Here is a 19,105-nt window from a genome sequence, read left to right as displayed (position 1 = left end):
CACCTTAAGTTGTTCGCATTTACTAACTTGTATTTGAATGCAAACCTCGCTATGAATCAACTTGGTGTATACTTGATATAACTTGTTGTCATTTATATTTCCTTTACATTTCCACATCTAACAATCTAACATTTCTAACTTATTATTGTTGAGCTAACAAGATCCTTGAGATTAACTTATTCCGCAACTTATTATCTTGTTCTAATGTTTGTTCAAGTGTTCTTTAAAGTTTTTGTAACAGCCCAAAATCTCAAAAAAAAAAATTCATTTTAAATAACGAAATCCACTTTCATAAGTTATAAAATCCCAATCACAATTGTTTTCAAATCTAAAACATCGGATACATTATTCATAAAATCAGAGTGTCCCCAAACCAAAACGCCAGAGAGTGCATGTCATGCCATCATGTCGGGCCCTTGCCCTTAGATCCTGAAGTATCAGAAACAACAAAAAACTATAATCTAATGCTTAGTGAGTTCCTCAAAGCATACCCCACATAATCCACATAACCATACAAACCATATCAATCACATAAGCCATGCATATAAACATATAAGGATGTCATGGGCTCCCCCCAGGGTCTTATACCTATGTGTCATGGGCTCCCCCCATGGTCTTTACCTGGAAAGTCATGGGCTCCCCCGCATGGTCTTTCATCCAAGTTTCATAGGCTCCCCCATGGTCTTTACCTGGAATGTCATGGACTCCGCCACATAGTCTGATATCCAAGTGCCACGGGCTCCCCCGGGGTCTTCCATCCAAGTATCACAAAGACAACTAGCATATCACATATTCAATCACATAAACAACCAACATACCACATGTCACATGCACAACTAACTGAATGGGTCGGCCTTGGTGCCTTCGACCCACTGGTATGGTGAGGAGACTCACCTTAGTCTGCTGAACCCGAAAGCTGCTAGTCTAACAGTCCGAAACCACCCACACTGAAAAATAATACCATTAACCTTAAATTAGGGTTAAACACAATCTAATTGTAGAATCCAATTACCTAAGTCCCAGTCCTTTCCCAATGGCCCAAAAGTCTCCCCTTGCTAATGGGCCCAAAGCCCAAGACCAAAACTGTGAATGGGAAATATGACCCATTAAGGCCCAACCAAACACCCATGGCCCAAAACATATTAATTGGACCACCAACCCAAAATATGACCATGCCCAAAACTGAAGAATGCCCAAAGGGTTTATAAGCCCATACGAAGCCCAAGACCCACTGGGGTGCGTACGCCCGACGTACCACTCCAGTACGCTCAACGTACTATCGTATTAGCCAGTATGTGATGCATACATGCTGCTACGCGCAGCGTACTAGTCTGGCATGCAAAAATGACCATTAAGTGCTTAATGCTTGGGAATTTAACGTCCAATTTTAGATCTGAGTCTGTTAAGTCGTCCTAAGGCATAAAGTTGGTAACTTTATGCCTTTGCATGTGCCATATGTTCCCAAAAACCCATTAAGGCCTTTCTAAGAGTCTTAATCCATGCATAAGGTCAAAACACCCATCAAGTGTAACATCCCAATTTTCAAGGCCAAAAATTACATTTTTTATTTACAAGATTCATAACACATTTTACCAAACATTGCCAATGTCATATCCATTTCAAAAAAGAAAAAGCCAGAACAACATGTCTGAAAACCATATCATCAAAAGTAATAAAAATCAGAGTACAATCTTAGAAATCTTCATGCGGAAACCATGTGTGTGTGATGCGTTGCTACACCGCCGACTCCTTCCCCTTAGACAAAGAGGTACTTGAAACCAAAACTGAAACTGTAAGCAAAAATCTTAGTGAGTTCCCCCATCATACCCATACCAAATAATGCATAATCGTCGGTATCTTTCAACCGGTAACTGGGAACTACCCTCCCCTTCGGTATCTTTCAACCAGTAACCGGGAACTACCCTCCCCTTCGGTATCTTTCAACCAGTAACCGGGAGCTAACCTCCCCTTCGTTATCTTTCAACCGATATCTAAGGACTATTCCACCCCATGCTATTACATATCAAGCACAGTAATCATATCGCACATCAATCCTAGATGATTATCACAAAGACAACCATCCACGCAACGCCTTTACTGGTGGGTCGGCATTGTGGTCGTAGCCCCCTACTAAAAGGAAACTCACCTCCATGTCGTGTAGTGTCTGTACTGTTCTCGGTGTGAAAATCGGCTCTCCTCAACTCCTTAATCCCTACACGATAATCTGTGACAACCCAAAATTTTATATCTTGTACACTTGTTCAAATCTATCAAAGATAGCCTCGTTTTGCTAACTTTTAGCACTGTTTGGGGTCTATTTGAGTGTTCTAAACTTAGTACAATTAAGGTAGGAGCCTAGAAATGGGGTAGCACGATGCATATCAAGCGAAATCAGGCCAAACACTCCAACACATGGAGTGTGAGGCCGCACACCCATCCCAGCAACACACTCTTGCCTATATATGTCATCCTTAATCATTTTGAACACTTTTCCCACTTCTTCAAAGCTGGAGCACGTTTTTCTCTCAAGTATCATCCAAGTCTTCATCTTGATCTTCATAAAAGTAAGTAATCCCTCCTGTGATTTGTTGATTCTTGAACTTAACTAGCCTTCTTCCCCACTTAGATCCATGAAAACACGTTTTTTGGGTTAGACCTTCAAGAACACCAAGAACACACACTAATTTTTGGACCCTAATCACCTGTTTCGAGCCTCTATAACGTGTATATACTTATTATACTTGGTTATATGTTAAGAACACTTGATGGTATGCTTGAAAAACTCGAGTTTATCATCTTCATAAAGGGTGTGCGGCCGCACACCTTCATAGTGGCCGCACACATCCTTTTTAGGTCCTAAAATGGCAATAAACTTCATATAAGGCTAGAACATGAAATGAGAAACCTTCCTATATGGGTACTAAGGCCTTAAAATACGTTTTGGCACACTTCATGAGGAGTGTGCGGCCGCACACACACCTATATGGTGTATTTTGACCATACACTCCCTTGTATAGCCATACACCCCTTATATACAATCATATATGATTGTAACACTACAATATAAGTGTTTACTAGTCCCTAAGGTGGTCCCAATTCAATAATTAGCTGTTACAGACACTAATTGTATACATACATATGTCATGATATGGTTAATAGGATTCGTTGGTGCTCAAGTCCACAATTGACACTCAACCTCCTAAACTGATCCTACCATCGCATCACTCACTAACAGGTGAGTTCATACCCCTTAATTAACCTTTTAAATGTTTTTAAATGCTTTTATGGGGGGGAATACAAGTTGAATCATGATAGTTATTATATCAATCACATGTGATTAATAACTATCAAACTATAGATTTACTATACTTTTAGTTGTTTTACTCAGTATACTACTTCAAAATGATTTCTCAAAACATCTTTACATACTAAATTCTTTATCAAATTGTATTACATACTATGTCTTTCCTTTCAAACTCTGTTACAATTGTGTTTCGAACAAAGGATTGCTTATACTTTAAACTGTTCTTATCAAACAAACTGCTTTCAAATCGTTTTATAAACTGACATCAAGTCATCAATTCTTATTCATTAAACTTTTCAAGGTTTTACAAAACTTCTTTTATACTTTTATTTTGTCAAATGCATGCCTATATATGTAGAGTTATATAAGTAATGTTTAAAGGACTTAGGACTGCTAGCTCGCTTTAATTCCTTTTCCTTGTTTGGATGTGGCCTTAGGGTATCATGCTGCTTTTATAGACACATCACCATAATATTGTACATATTGATGTTGTATCTTATCCCATGAGTTCGATCTTAAAGCTAAGTAAACTCAAAAATCATAGCACTTGTGATTCCACTCGTTTGTAGACTTGTCTAGAATCCATGATACAATAAATCATTTGATTGGAAATATAAATGTAGTCATGAAATGCTCCTGTTTAGTCAAGATTCCCTTAATAAATATTCAATTGCATTACAAAGTTGTACATGTATGAATAATGTCCTTTCGTAGGTTATGTTTTGAAGAGAAGCAAGAATGAATCTCATAAAGTCATTAATATCAGTAGGAGATGAAGTGAGATTTGTTGTAAATGAATAAAGGAAAAATGAATCAAGAGGGTAACCAACTGTTGCGTTTGTTCTTATTTGGTCCCTTTCCTTTTTTTTTGTACTCAATATACCATCGAACTTGTTGTTTGTGTTCACCATAACCCTTTGACCGGCTATCACCGGTCAAAAGGGTTATGGTAAACACCAATAACAAGTTCGATGGTATATTGAATACAAAAAAAGAAAAGGAACCAAATGAATACAAACGTAAAAGTTAATTACCCTGAAGAGTCATTTTCTCTTAAAATATACTAACAATTCCTCCCGTAACCAATATTTTTTCACTTGACCAAAGACAAACGGTTTTTAGAAACTTCATCACAGCACGTGATTTCATCACCGTTTCTCACATTCCTATGAACCAGGAACTATCAGCAACAGGAACACACCTCTCCATCGGTCTCTTTCCCATTCCGCCGCCGCCGTCGCGCCGTTACCACCATTAACGTATAACCAACCCTAGAAAACTTCAAATCAGGATCCATATCTAACATTGCTGTATACACAAGACGATTCCCCACATGGAGGAACAAACATTCCACTCCGAAGAACCCCATCCCCAATTCAAACCGGAATCCTCATCGCCACAATCTTCCGTTCAATCCCAACCGCCGCAACCACGACCACCAACAGAGGAGTTTTCTTCTGCTTCTGATATTTCCCATATTGTTACTTCCAACCCTTCCAAAATCCCCATTCGTCCACAGAAAATCCGAAAACTCTCGCCGTCCACCGCAACGGAAAATATTCACCCTCAAACAACGATCGCAGAAGCCGACGCATCCAAAGCCATTGTCCTTTCGGCCACCACAACACCTGTCGCAACAAAAAACCGTCGTCGAAACCCATCGCGATCAGCGATAGATTTACAAAAAGTGATAAAACCCTTATCTGCACAGGGCGAGATCACCGCCGCTCTCCGCCATCTCAGATCCGCTGACCCTCTCCTAGCTAATTTAATCGACAATCACCCTCCGCCGGCGTTCGACTCACATCAACCACCGTTTTTAGCCCTAACCAAAAGCATTCTCTATCAACAACTAGCGTACAAGGCAGGAACATCGATATACACTCGCTTCGTCAACCTCTGCGGCGGCGAAGACAGCGTCGTTCCGGAAACTGTCCTTTCCCTCACTCACCAGCAGCTTAAGCAAATTGGGGTTTCTGGGCGTAAGGCAAGTTACCTCTACGACCTAGCTAATAAGTACAACAATGGGATTCTCTCTGACGAATCAGTTGTAAAAATGGACGATAGGTCTCTTTTTACAATGCTTTCAATGGTGAAAGGAATCGGGTCATGGTCTGTTCACATGTTCATGATATTTTCGCTACATAGACCTGATGTTTTGCCTGTTAGCGATTTGGGAGTTAGGAAAGGAGTGCAACTGTTGTATATGTTGGATGAGTTGCCTAGGCCATCGCAAATGGAGCAGCTCTGTGAGAAATGGCGACCTTACAGATCAGTTGGTGCCTGGTATATGTGGCGGTTTGTTGAAGGTAAGGGCACTCCGGCTGTTGCTGCTTTAGTGAATATCGGGCAGGGGCAGCAACAATTAGGGCAGTCTGAACAGGTACAACAACAGCAACAACTCCAGTTGCAGCTTTTGGAACCCATCAATAGCATTGGAAATCTCGGGTAGTTTTCTTGTTACTTTTCTTCTCTACTCTTCTTGTGCTTTATCATATAGTATATCATTATGCATGTGAAATATCAATATCCTTATGGTGTTTAGATTGAAATTTGCATCTTAATAGGGCCACAAATTTTGTTCTATTAGTGTATTTTTCATAACTACTTTAATCTTCTACTTCATCTGCATCTTCATAATTAATATGATTTCCAAGAAACTGCTGACAGAATTCCATTGGTGCATTCTTTTTCTAGGGCTTGCATTTGGGGGCAATGATTGAAGAACTTATGAAGATCATTGACTCATTGTGAAATTGATTATTTGCACTGTGATTTGGTATTGTAAATGGATTTTCCTCAGAATAACAATACGATTTTCCACGTATTTGAGTTGTTCAGCTATTTTTTCAAAGTGTTTAATTGCTTATAACTCGGCCCTTTATGTCAGAGTGGTGGTAAATTGGTAATTTTACACACGTTTTAGCTTCACGTTAGTTAGCCTTGAATCAGTATTACTTGATTGATATAGTTCTTTCCTTTATGTTTGACAAATCTTGAACAGAGTTGTCATATAGGTCAATGATATTTTGTACTGTGTTTGTGTTTGAGAGACTGATATATCAATGACACAAATTGCATCTTCTTGTCCCACTTAACAATAGTGGAAACACTCACTTTTGATCCATTGTTTGTACAAAAAGACGGGAATGCCATCTTCTTCCCAAAATACCCCTAGAAATGACACAAAACATGGTCAACCATTAGATGGGGATGATTATCATCATCCTATGGTTGTAGATTTGTGAATGGGTGGAAACATTGTCGTAAAATTCGACTAATTCAGGAACTTGGTCAAATGGTCAAAATTGATTGTCAAAATTAGGGGTGAGCATTTGGACCGGTGGACCGGACCGGACCGAACCTTTTTTTGGACCCCCGGGCCGGTTCTCGGTTCTAAGATTTCTCGCCGGTCCGGTCCAGTTTTTTTCCCGGTCCGATCCGGTTTTTTTCCCGGTCCGGTCCGGCTTTTACCGAGTTTAGAACTTGGACATGATTAAGATTTTTGTGACGTTTTTTAAACGCACATAACTCATTCGTTTTAAGTCGGATTGACCTGTGGTTTTTTCCAACATTTAGTTTACAGTTTGTACATGAATTTAGACTATAATTTTGTTTATTTTGGTATTATATTCACCGTGTTACAATCCTTCAAAATAGAGCTATCAAAGCTGAAAAAATTCAGCTTTTCAGCAACATTTTGTAAGCTGTGACGTTTTTTAAACGCACATAACTCATTCGTTTTAAGTCGGATTGACCTCCGATTTTTTCCAACATTTAGTTTACATTTTGTAGATGACTTTAGACTATAATTTTGTTTATTTTGGTATTATATTCACTGAGCTAAAATCCTTTAAAGTAGAGCTATCAAAGTTGAAAAAATTCAGCTTTTTAGCAAGATTTTATAATCTATGACGTTTTTTAAACACCCATAACTCATTCGTTTTAAGTCGGATTGACCTACGGTTTTTTCCAACATTTAGTTTACAATTTGTAGATGAATTTAGACTATAATTTTGTTTATTTTGGTATTATATTCATTGAGTTACAATCCTTCAAAGTAAAGCTATCAAAGCTGAAACATTTCAGCTTTTTAGTATTATTTTATACTATAATTCCGAGTCCGCGTTTAGCACTTGTGGTAGAGTTGTAAGTGAGTACCAAACTAGTTTATCGACATTGATAGTTGAAGTTTTGTTATGCACCCAAGATTGGGTGATAAAGTTTACAAATCCGATAGTTGACAACGTTCGTGACATCTTGAACGATGATGATATAGCTTTGGGTAAAAAAATTACAATCTTTATTCTTTTTTTATACAATTATTACTTTTTATTAAATACTAACAACATTTTCATTTGTGTTTATGTAGAGATTGCACAAGCTTTAAATATGTTACATATGGACGACAATGATATGGGGAAGAGACCAATGAAAGATTAGATTATGAGTTTATGAAATTTGTTAGTTTGATTGATTTTAAAGTTTAAACTATGATTTTTGTTGTTACGGTAATACTTTTGTATGTTTGTCTTAAAATTGTTTAACTTTTGTTGGTGAACTTGATTTATATATTAGTTGCTTTTATTTGGAAAATTAATTTTTGCAAATTGCAAGTTATAATATTATACATCAATGTAGATTAGTTAGAAATGAAACGGAAACATATTAATTTTGCAAGTTATAATATTATACATCAATGTAGATTACTTATTATACTCTATGCAATTAAAGTTGTACCGATCCAAACGGGTCCAAAAACCGAAAAACTCGGACCTGGACCCGGACACGGACACGAACACGGACACGACTCATCCGGTCCGGTTCATGGTCCACAAAATTCTTCATAACCGGTCCGGTCCAAGAGCCGGTCCGGTCCGGTTCGGTCCGGGCCGGTCCAAATGCTCACCCCTAGTCAAAATTGATTGAATTAAATAGTAGAAAAATTATAAATTTCAAGTTTAATGTCTTTTATTTTTTTTATTTTTTTATTTTTTTTATCTAACATTTTAACACCAAAATTTTCTTTCTCTAACACTTGTCTTTAAGATTTTTCAGAGAATGTTAAAGATTTAAAAGTTTATTATTCAAAGACAAAATTGCAAAAATGGTCCAAACTCTTTTTGAGGTTTTAGTCCAAACTCTGACTTTTTTGGATTAGTGTTTTTTTTTTGAGTTAGTTTCGTTGCGGATTTGATCCCTTGGTAAACTAAAATGACTGTTTTTTCTATTTAATTTAAATAAAAAAGAAAATAATTAATTAATTTGGGTCTCTCTCTCTCTTTCTCACCAGCCACACCTTTCAATGAAGCTACCACCAAACACCATCATCGGTTTCTATTATTCATCTTATCATATCTAGATCTGATGAACACCCAAAAACAAAAATTGTATCCAGATCTGATGAACCCAAAGCAAAAATCATGTCAATTTTCATTTTGTTCTTGAAGAGAAGAAAGAGAGTTCGATTTCACACACCCACACATAACTACGATTTCATTTGAAGAGAGAGAAAAGAGCTCAAGAACATACTAGCATATCTGCAACCACAAGTTCATATTTGCTTAAGTTTTTAGATTCAAGTTCCTATTTGATTTCGAGGTTTATTCTTGAGAGTTAAAAGTAAGAAAACCCAACCCCACATATCTACAACTATCGATTTGTGTGTGTGTGTGCGAGTTCGTTTATGAACAAAAAAACCATGATTCACCTGAAGAAGAAGAAAATATGGTGATACAGGTGTGAGTTCTTTGAAGACGAAGATGGAATCAAGGTGGTTTTTTATTTTTTTATTTTTTTTATATCTGTTGAGAGATGAGAAGGAGGGGATGAGTGGTGATTTTTCTATGTTTCTTATCTGTTACAATGTGAGATACATAGGTATGTGTGAACATTCATGTGACCAACCTAGCATTTAAACAAATACGAGATGAACAAATTTGAGAAGGGTTTTTCAGATCTATAAATGGGGAGGGAGAGTCTTCAGATCTGGCGATGGATGTGAAGTGGTAGAAAAAATTTAGGTGGAAATGGAAGTAGCAGACGGTGGTGGTGGTAGCGAAAGATGTTCTTGAGTTCATAAAGATTCTTGACGTGATGAAGATGTTCTTGGGTGATTATGAGAGAGAGAGAGAGGTAGGCCCTCCATTATTTTTTAAATGTTAAAATAAATAAATAAATATTAAATTTAAAAAAAATGAAAGAAAAATGAAAAATAATTACCCCAAGGGTATTATAGTCATTTCAATTTTCGAAAGAGACTATTTTCACATACAAACTAATCCAAAAGGACCACTAAATCAAAAAAGTCGTGGTTTGGACTAATACCCAAAAAAAATGCATACCATAGGAATCATTTCTGCAGTTTTGTCTTATTTAAACTACTTTAACATTTAAACGTATAAATATTAATTGTTGTTCATCTATATCGTTATGAACTTACCCATGTTGTTATAGTTTTCACATATAAAATTTTCTTAAAATTAGTTGTTTTACAATTTATCATAGCCAAATACTCCTCATCCCTACCGAACATTCTCTACTTCTTAATCAACCGACTTAATAGCATTTGACGAGTTCCTAACATTGGTTGGAAGACATTATTATTATTATTATTATTATTATTATTATTATTATTATTATTATTATTTTGTCTTTTAACATACCATAAACATAAAGGGTTGCAAAAACTAAAAGGCCCAATATATCTTGTCTTGTACCTTGCATTGGCTTATGATCGAGGGTATATGTGTCGAAAGATGATTAAAAGTGGGCATAGGCTCAAAAGCAAAGAAAATGGCCTCATGCTCAATCAAATCAAATGTGAAGCCTCCACCGGTCTGATTGGAGTGACCTTCCATTTCCATTGTGTTATCCACTTGATCGGTCTGTCTAGACATCTATTGGGTCGGAAAATGTACGGATTAAGTCTTTAATTTTTTTTTTTAAAGTAATAAATAATAAAAATATTAAATAACATCATTTCTATTTTCTTTAATACTGTTAAAAAACAAATAATTTTATTGGGGTGTCTATTTAGGAAAATGAGGTGTCTTTTTATGTTATGAGACTTGTCCCCACATTGGTAGTAAGAAGAGACTTAGTTAGTAGAAATTACCCAGACTTGTCCCGCATTAGTAAGAAGAAATTTGAATTTTCTTAGACTATCTTTAACTTATTTCCATTTTTTCGGTAAAAAATAAAGTAAAAAATAGGATAAATAGCGTTTCATTTCCAACCCTATTCTATTTTTTACCTTATTTTTACCCCCAAAAAAAATATTCCATTCTTCTAACTTATATAAATTAGCAAACACCCCTTCTATTAATTTGGTTTAACAAATATATAATCTATATTTTTTTTCATTACAATAATATTAAATAAATAAGATTATATTTATAACACTTAATTATAAGCTTTTGTAAAATACGTTATCGTGTTTTAAAATTTCAATATGTATTTAAATTTTAATATGAATTTGATAAACAAAAACAAACTTTATATTTATAATTAATTAATATAATTTAATATATAACACAATATTATAAGTATTAAATATTACATTTAAATTATAATTAGTAAATAAAAAACGAAACATGTATAAATATATAAAAAGAAGGACTAAAATCAACAATTCAAAGTTCATCCCCATTTTCGGGGAAATGAATAATATAACACCAAATGAATAATATAACACAAAATATGGGTTATACTATTCATTTCCCCCAAAATAGGGAAATAAATGAGGTAGGGTTGGAGAGGAATGGGGGAAATAATGGAAAATGAGAGTTCGTTGGAGATGCTCTTATAAATCTTTATCCTAGTAATTTATTAATATGATTAAAGCTAAAGGGAACTAGGCTCAATTTGATGATTAGGCCAATCAAAATTAGTCAAATATACCTGGATTAATATATATATTTGATGGTCAAAAGATAGTCAGATAGACTTGGATTAATATATATTGATGATTGCAGCAAGTATTGTTATATTTATTTGTTAAATACCAAAGATAAAGCCTTGAATTCTTTAAGAATTATAAGGCTGAAGTTGAAAATCAACTTAATAAAAAGATCAAAATTCTAAGGTCTGATCGAGGAGGAGAATATGCGTTAAAAGACTTTGCTGAATTTCGTTCTTTAAATGATATTATACATCAAACAACCGCTCTATATACCCCCCAACAAAATGGAATGGTTGAAATGAAGAATAAAACATTGAAAAGCATGATTAATTCAATGTTAATTACTTGTGGAGCACCACATAATTTGTAGGGAGAAGCATGTCTTGTAGCAAATTCAATACTTAATAAGATTCCTCATAAAAGGAGTGATAAATCACCCTATCATCCATGGAAAGGGAAATTACTCTCTTACAAAAGGAGTAAAGTATGGGATTGCCTTTCTAAGATACAAGTACCTCTTCACAAGAGGACTAATCTTGGACCAAAAACCATAGATTGCATCTATCTTGGCCCTGTCATGAACAATGCAACATATACGTTTCTTGTGTATAAATCACATGTTGATGATATCCATAATCATACCATCATGGAATCAACAAAGGCTGAATTCTTTGAAAATATATTTCTTTTTAAGGATAAAGGGAAAGAGGTTTCCTGCTCTAGGAAAAGACCTTTAGATGATGGACTGAATGAAACCATTCTTGAAAAAAGTTTACAATCAAATGAAGAGAGTTCTTCAAAGGTTCAAGAAGAGAACTTAGAACCTAGAAGAAGCAAACGGGGGCAAACTAGCCAAATACTTTGGACCTGATTATATGCTCTTATGTAGTGAATAAAGAACCCCAAACTTATAAGGATGCTATGGATTATTCTAAAGCTCCTTATTGGAAAAAAGGCAATCAAAAGTGAGATTGATTCCATTGTGCAGAATAACACATGGAAATTGTTAGATTTGCCACATGGGCAAAAACCAATTGGATAGAAATGGATATTCAAGAATAAGTTTAGACTTATGTTACCATTAAGAAGTGTAAAGCTCGTTTAGTAGCTAAAGGGTATCGTCAAAAGGAAGGTCAAGACTTCCTTGACACCTATTCACCTGTTACAAGAATAACATCAATTCATACACTGGTAGCAATTACAACCATTCATAATTTAGAAACACACTAAATGGATGTGAAAACTACTTTCTTGTATGGTGAACTAGATGAAGAGATATATATGAATCAACCTGAAGGGTTTGTGGTTAAAGGTCAAGAAAACAAAGTCTGTAAATTGGTTAGATCACTTTATGGACTAAAACAGGCACCAAAGCAATAGCATGAGAAGTTTGACAATACATTACTTTCTAATGAATTTAGAATTAATGAATGTGATAAATGTGTTTATGTCAAACAATACAAGAATTCCTATGTCATCATATGATTGTATGTAGATGATATGCTTATAAGAGGTACTAGTTTGAATGTGATCCGTAACACCCGAAATCTAGAAGGTTATTAAATCAAAGTGGAGTTGAAATCGACGAGTTGGAGGAGCCAACTCGGCGTGTTGAGGATGAATAATCGTGGGATTTAATGGGTCTGCTTGACGAGTTAAGGAGCCTCAAATCGACGAGTAGAAGTTTGCTTGACCGTGAAGTTTAATGAGGCAACTCAATGAGTTGGCCACTCAGAAGGAAACCCTAATTTTAGGGTATTGCACCCTATTTATACACCTTAAGTCCCAGGTGTTGACCGCATTTCCAGCCTCTATAGCTCCTAACCCTAATCTCGAAACCCTAGAGTCTCCTTGAGTGTTGTGAGCTCATTGTGGGTGTGTTTTGGTGTGTTTGAAGATCATTGAAGGAAGAAAAGCTTGGTGCAAAGTGGTGGTTGGTGTAGGAGCTTTTAGATCTGGGTTCTTTGCTCCATTTCCAGTACATTTCGGGTATAAAGTCCTAACCTTGCTTAATATTTGATTAGATCTCCTTATTTTGGGTTTTGTGGTGTTTTGGCCTCTTTTTGGGGATGATGATGGAGTAAAGTAATTTTAGGGGTTGTTGTTCAAGATTTGGGTTGGTTTTGGTACCCTTGAGCTTAAAGCTGCAAGATTTATGAGGATTTTGGTGTCATACATGCATTAAGTCAATTATTAAGTCCATTCCAAGCTTAAGAGCTTCATTTAGACATACATGAACGTAAAGTTGGCAACTTTATGTGGTTTTCCAACTCAAGGAAGTTAGATATGTGTTTTGGAGTCATGTCCTTATGGATTAAGTGCTTAATGGAGTCATGTCCTTATGAATATGTAACTTAACATATTTGTTTACTAGTTAGTTAGAGATAACTAGAACTCCTAAAAGCATAAAGCACGCAACATTCGAGCATTGAGTAAACATAATCAAACATATCCTACTCAGGCTATCATATCACTCGCTAATCAGTACTAGCATGCAGTTCATAAAGCTCATACACATATAACAGGCACATACGACATCCTTCCTAGATCCTTAGCCCTAATCTAGCATGCAGTTCTCATAATCAATTCATAACATAAACTTGTATGGGTAATTTTGGAGTACTTACTTGAGCTTGGTTGACTGCATGCACCACACCCTTTTTCTCTTTTCGAATCCTTTTTGTAAAAATGATTTTTCTTTTAAAAATTTTATACCAAGTCCTTAGTTTGAGTTTAGACACACCCGAGAGTATGCCCAAATCCCTCAAACCAAGGCTCTGATACCAACTTGAAACATCCCAAAAATACAATCCAAAAATTTCATTTTAAATCATTTAGAAAACCATAGTTATCAAACATCATATAAAAATCATAAGTCGTGTATCTAAAAATATCATAAACATATTTAAAATATATTAGAGTCTAAACATCCCAAGCTAAACAAATGGTGTGTCCACTACAATCATCCCGAGCTCTTCCCCTTGCTACAGGAAGTACCTGAAACCAAAAATGAAAACTGTAAGAACAAAGCTTAGTGATTCTCGCTAAACTAACACATACCATACACATAATCATGCTACTAGGAGATACGGGCCTCGCCTACACTCGACTAACTAGGAGATACGGGCCCCACTCACACTTTGCTGACTACGAGATACTGGCCCTGTCCATACTCGGCTAACTACGAGATATGGGTCCCGCCCACACTTCGCTAACTATGAGATATGAGCCCCACCCACACTCAGCTACTAAGCATACATACTAGTATCACACAGACAACAAGTATAATCAAATCTATCAATCAGTCCTATATCCATATTCAAATAATTCTATAAGATATGGGCCTCGCCCACACTCAACTATCTATGAGATACGGGCCTCGCCCACACTCAACTACTAATCAAAACATATACCGGCCGACGGCCTTGGTGCCTTCGACGTGTTCAAACCAGGAGGAAACTCACCTCACAAAGCTGACTGTGGAATCTCTCGTTAAGAAATCTCTATCGGCTGCTGCAACGACTCCCCGACTATCATTGTCACAACAACACTTAGTCAAAATACCGTAATCCTTCTTAGGGTAGAATGACCATTTTACCCCTGGTCTTATTTGGACCATAACCTAGGCCCAATTCCATCTAATCTTTCCAAGCCCACGAATGGCCCACTAATGGCCCAATTTTCTAAATTGGGCCCAGCTCCTCAAATTGGCTTTCCCATATGCCCAAACATGTCCTTAGACCATTAACTGACTTACAACGGCCCATTAAGGCCCAATAGCTGATAAGTCCAAAGATTGGCCCGATCCGAGGTCCAAAAGACGTAAAGCCTAAAAGTGGCGAGTACGCTTTGCGTACTCCTCTATATGCTAAGCGTACAACTTGCATGGCTTGTAAGCTACACGTACTGGCTTGTACGCCCAACATACTACCTTGTTAAGCCATATTCTCCAAAATTGCTTAATCCTTTAAGACCTTAAGCCCAAATTACAAATCTGAGTCCATTAACATGTCTTAACTCATAAAGTCGATTACTCGGTGGCTTGCAGCCCACCAAATGGACCCAAACTTGGAATATAGAAACTAACATCCATGGAAATGAATATAACTAATGCATTGTCACAAAAGTGCCTTAAAGGTCGGAACTGACATAGGGATACATTTAGCACTGTGTAACGCCCGCGTTTCCAGGCTAGGCATTATCCTTGATGTAATAGTCTAGGTTAACCCTTGTAACTCTTTTTGGAGTATTAATGATGAAATATTTGAGTATTATGTGAATTATGTGTTTATTTTCTTAATTATTATAATTAAATGAATTAAGACTAAAATCAGCGTCAAATTTGAAGTGTGGGATAAGCCCAATATCTTTGCATAAAGATGTAGCAGTCGAAACAAGGATTCCGAAGATATAAAGAATGCCGAAATCCGAGTTATAACGAAGAAGTTATGACCTGTCGAAGTTTCGCGACAGAACCGACAACGATGAATGACGTAAAAAGTGAAATTTACGTTAGAGCGATATTTAGCCTTAGTAATCTAAACGAAATTCGTATAGTTCGTTAAATCGAGAGCGTGCATAAAAAGAACGCCCAAATCTGACTTCGTATGAGGAAGTTATGATTTTTCGAAGTTTCGACTTAGCAGTATGCAGCCCGAATACTCGATTTGAGATCGAGCGGTTTTTAGCCGAAACAATCTAAACGAGAATTGAAGATCTCGTTAATTTTAGTGAAACGATGAAAAGATAGGCGAAAACGGAGTTCAGATGAAAGAGTCATGAATTTCGAACAAAGTTTTCTTGTCCCGGCCTACTAAAAATACTATATAAGTAATATACTTATAATATATTAAAAATCAATTCAAAATTAGCCAATGGAGTCTAAACGAGAGTTGTAGAGCATAATCTCACCTTCGCGTCGATATAAAGAACGTCGAAAACGGAGTTCGTATGCGAAAGTTATGAGTTTCTGAATTTCAGGGCGCGAACCCCAAAGCTGTGTCAGAGACCACGACGTGGCGAGCAGTGACACGATGTGGCAAGTCTTCTGACACCTCCGGGAGTCCCCCATATGCAACTTGCGATGACGTATGCAGTGACGACCAAGCCCACGACGTGGAAAAAGGGTGCCACGACGTGGCAAGGGCCAAATTCGCCCTATATATAGATTTGAAGGGCCAGCCGTTTAGGGTTGCTATTTTCTCTCATCTCTCTCCCGTTTTACCTTGATTTACGTGCAAGAAATATCCTGAAGCAAGTCCCGAAGCCCCGAAGATCCCGAGAAGTGCAATTCCCCAGCCGAAGCTCTGCCCGCAAGGAGTCCGGTTTTTTGTGAAGATCTTCCAGATCTACCGAAGAATACTACTTCTACAAGCCGTAGTGCTGTCCGATCATCTTCTGATCAAGTGAGTGTGTAATTATTTTCTTCCAATACAATATTATGAAGTATTTTATATAAAATACGTGTTATGTGTATATATTTTGTTGTTATATGTGTGAATGTATATTCACTCTCTTCTATCTCATAGATCTTATTTATTCTCTATGAAATACGTGTTATGTGTGTGTGCCTCATCTGTTATGTGGAATATGTATTGATTAAAGCATGCTATACAGGTTTTTAAACTATGTATAAAAATGTATATTTTTATTTACTAATATGTTGGGTAGAACATGGGTAGATAGTTGGTGTCTAATAAACAGATGAGAGGCCTCGATGTTGTTTTGATTCAGTTATCTAGCGGAGTTTAGATGACGACCACAGACTTTTTTAGACAATCCTGTGGAACGCTAGCAGGTTCGCCACTTGTAGGTGTTAATGAACTTGGGTGTTCATTCGCTGTACTCCACCCCCCCCCCCCTCATGGTTGCCTTATTTGACTTATATTGCTGAGGAACCCCCGAAGCATGTGTTGTCGCCCCGATGAAATATTCTTAGACTAGGTCCCTTATGTTAGTTGTCTTAGGGATGTAAAGTGAGAATAACGGGAATGGGTAATTGGGTTATTGTTGGTTGGTGGAATTAAATATAATTATTTATTGTGGGTTGAAAACCCTATATGCTCACCAGGCTCCCAAGCCTGACCCACTCAGTTTCTTTGTATTACAGGTAGTGGCGCCAGAGCATAAGTTGGATGACTTGTCAAGTTATTTTTGGATTATAAACCTGTTGTTGTAAATAACTGTTGTAAGGTCTGTATTGAAATGTTTATGCTTTTGGTCTGTTTATCAGAACATGACATCCCGAGTATTGTAATATAATGAAAAATACATTTCTTTAAGAAATGCTTTGGTAAATCTTATTTTATCATATTTTGTTTTGGGACGAATTCCGCAACTCTTTTAATCAAAGGATTACTCTTAATATACTTTAAAAGCATAAATTAAACCGGTCTTTTCTGGCCGTGATTTTGGGGATGTCACAGTTGGTATCAGAGCATTAGTTTAAGCGAACTAGGAATTTGTAGGATTTCTAGACTTAAACTTAGAATGCTAAGTGAAATTTTGAGATGTGTGTCTGTGATATTTTAGACACAAGCACTATTTTATTTTAGGAAAGTTGCCTAAAATTCTTTTACGTGCTAAATGTTATATGTTGCCATATATGATATTATTTGTTCGGATCTATGGTCTGTTGCCGACCGGATCTGGAAACCTTATGTGTGTAGGATTCTAAGCATACGTCTACGATATTAGAACTAGCATGTAAACGTTTCGGAGTGATAAGGATGATTTGAATATCTATCGTGAATGAGGATCTAATTTCACCTTATTCGGTATATAGATCAGAAATGGTGAGAACAAGAAGTGGAGTTGGAAATGCTGATGAAAACATGAATCAACCACCAGTGATTGAGCAAATACCTATCGTAGCAGCAGCACCCGAGCCGATAACAATGGCTGGTGTACAAATGATGATTCAAACAATGTTGGATCGTCAAATGGAGGAAACTAGGCGGTTGCTTCAACATAATCGTGAAGAACTGTCAATTCGTGTGGAAGAGCCCGAATTAAATGAAGGGCACTCGGAAGGTGGAAACTTCAGTGGGTCTGTTGGTCAAGACAACCCGCCGATAGTTAGGCAAAACAATTAGGATGGAAGAAATGATGGAATGGGATGCAAGTACAAGGACTTTCTGACTTGCAAACCATCGACCTTCACTGGAAAGGAGGATCCGATCGGAGTTATGGATTGGATCTCGGAGATGGAATTGGCCTTTATGACTTGTGGCTACAGAGGCAAGTTGCAGACCACGTAGGCAGTGCGTCAGTTCCGAGGTGGAGCCGTTCGTTGGTGGAACACTCTAGGGAAGACTTTAAGCCCTAATGAGCCACTACAGTTGACCTGGACAGAGTTCTTGGCGCAGTTCAAGCACAAGTTCTGCTCGGCTCAAAATCTGTTGGAATTGGAGAACAAGTTTTTGGCATTGACGAAAGGCAGCATGTCAGTTGATGAATACACTAATAACTTCACCGATAAGATTGAGTTTGCTTTGCACATCGTTCCAGATGAGCTGAAAAAGGTAGACCGGTATGCGAAGGGACTCCCATGGGAATATGAGGTGCCAGTACGTCAGACACATACTCTAGAGACAACTATATGGGCTGCCAAGTCTGTTGAGAACATGATTAAGGGGAGAACCACCAACAAGGTTGAGGTTGGTGAGAAGAGAAAGTTTGAGGGAACATCTGGTTCCGGTAAGAAAAGCAAATTTTCGAAATCTGATTCGAAAAAGTTTGGTGGAGGAAAAGGAGGCGAAGCGAAATGGTGTGATAAGTGTAAGAAAAAGCACTTTGGAAAATGTAGTGAGGATGTAACCTGCTACAAGTGCGGAAAAATTGGGCATTTTGCCAACGAGTGTCCGAACAACAAAAGGATGTGTTTTGGTTGTAATGAA

The 19,105-nt window shown here is 37.0% G+C and overlaps 1 protein-coding gene across 1 annotated transcript; it reads left to right on the top strand.

Annotated features, from left to right (window-relative positions):
• Positions 1-4,396: 4,396 nt before the first annotated feature.
• LOC111909166 (DNA-3-methyladenine glycosylase 1) lies at positions 4,397-6,235 on the top strand. The gene is made up of 2 exons (XM_023904956.3): positions 4,397-5,752; positions 6,002-6,235. Exons 1-2 carry the CDS (start codon positions 4,638-4,640, stop codon positions 6,021-6,023), a joined length of 1,137 nt encoding a protein of 378 aa, XP_023760724.1. The 5' UTR covers positions 4,397-4,637; the 3' UTR covers positions 6,024-6,235.
• The last annotated feature ends 12,870 nt before the right edge of the window (positions 6,236-19,105 follow it).

Source organism: Lactuca sativa, chromosome 4, assembly GCF_002870075.4.
Source record: "Lactuca sativa cultivar Salinas chromosome 4, Lsat_Salinas_v11, whole genome shotgun sequence".
Lineage (NCBI taxonomy): Eukaryota > Viridiplantae > Streptophyta > Magnoliopsida > Asterales > Asteraceae > Lactuca > Lactuca sativa.
The sequence above is the reverse complement of the archived record's forward strand: the minus strand, read 5'-3'. Positions and strand labels throughout refer to the sequence as shown.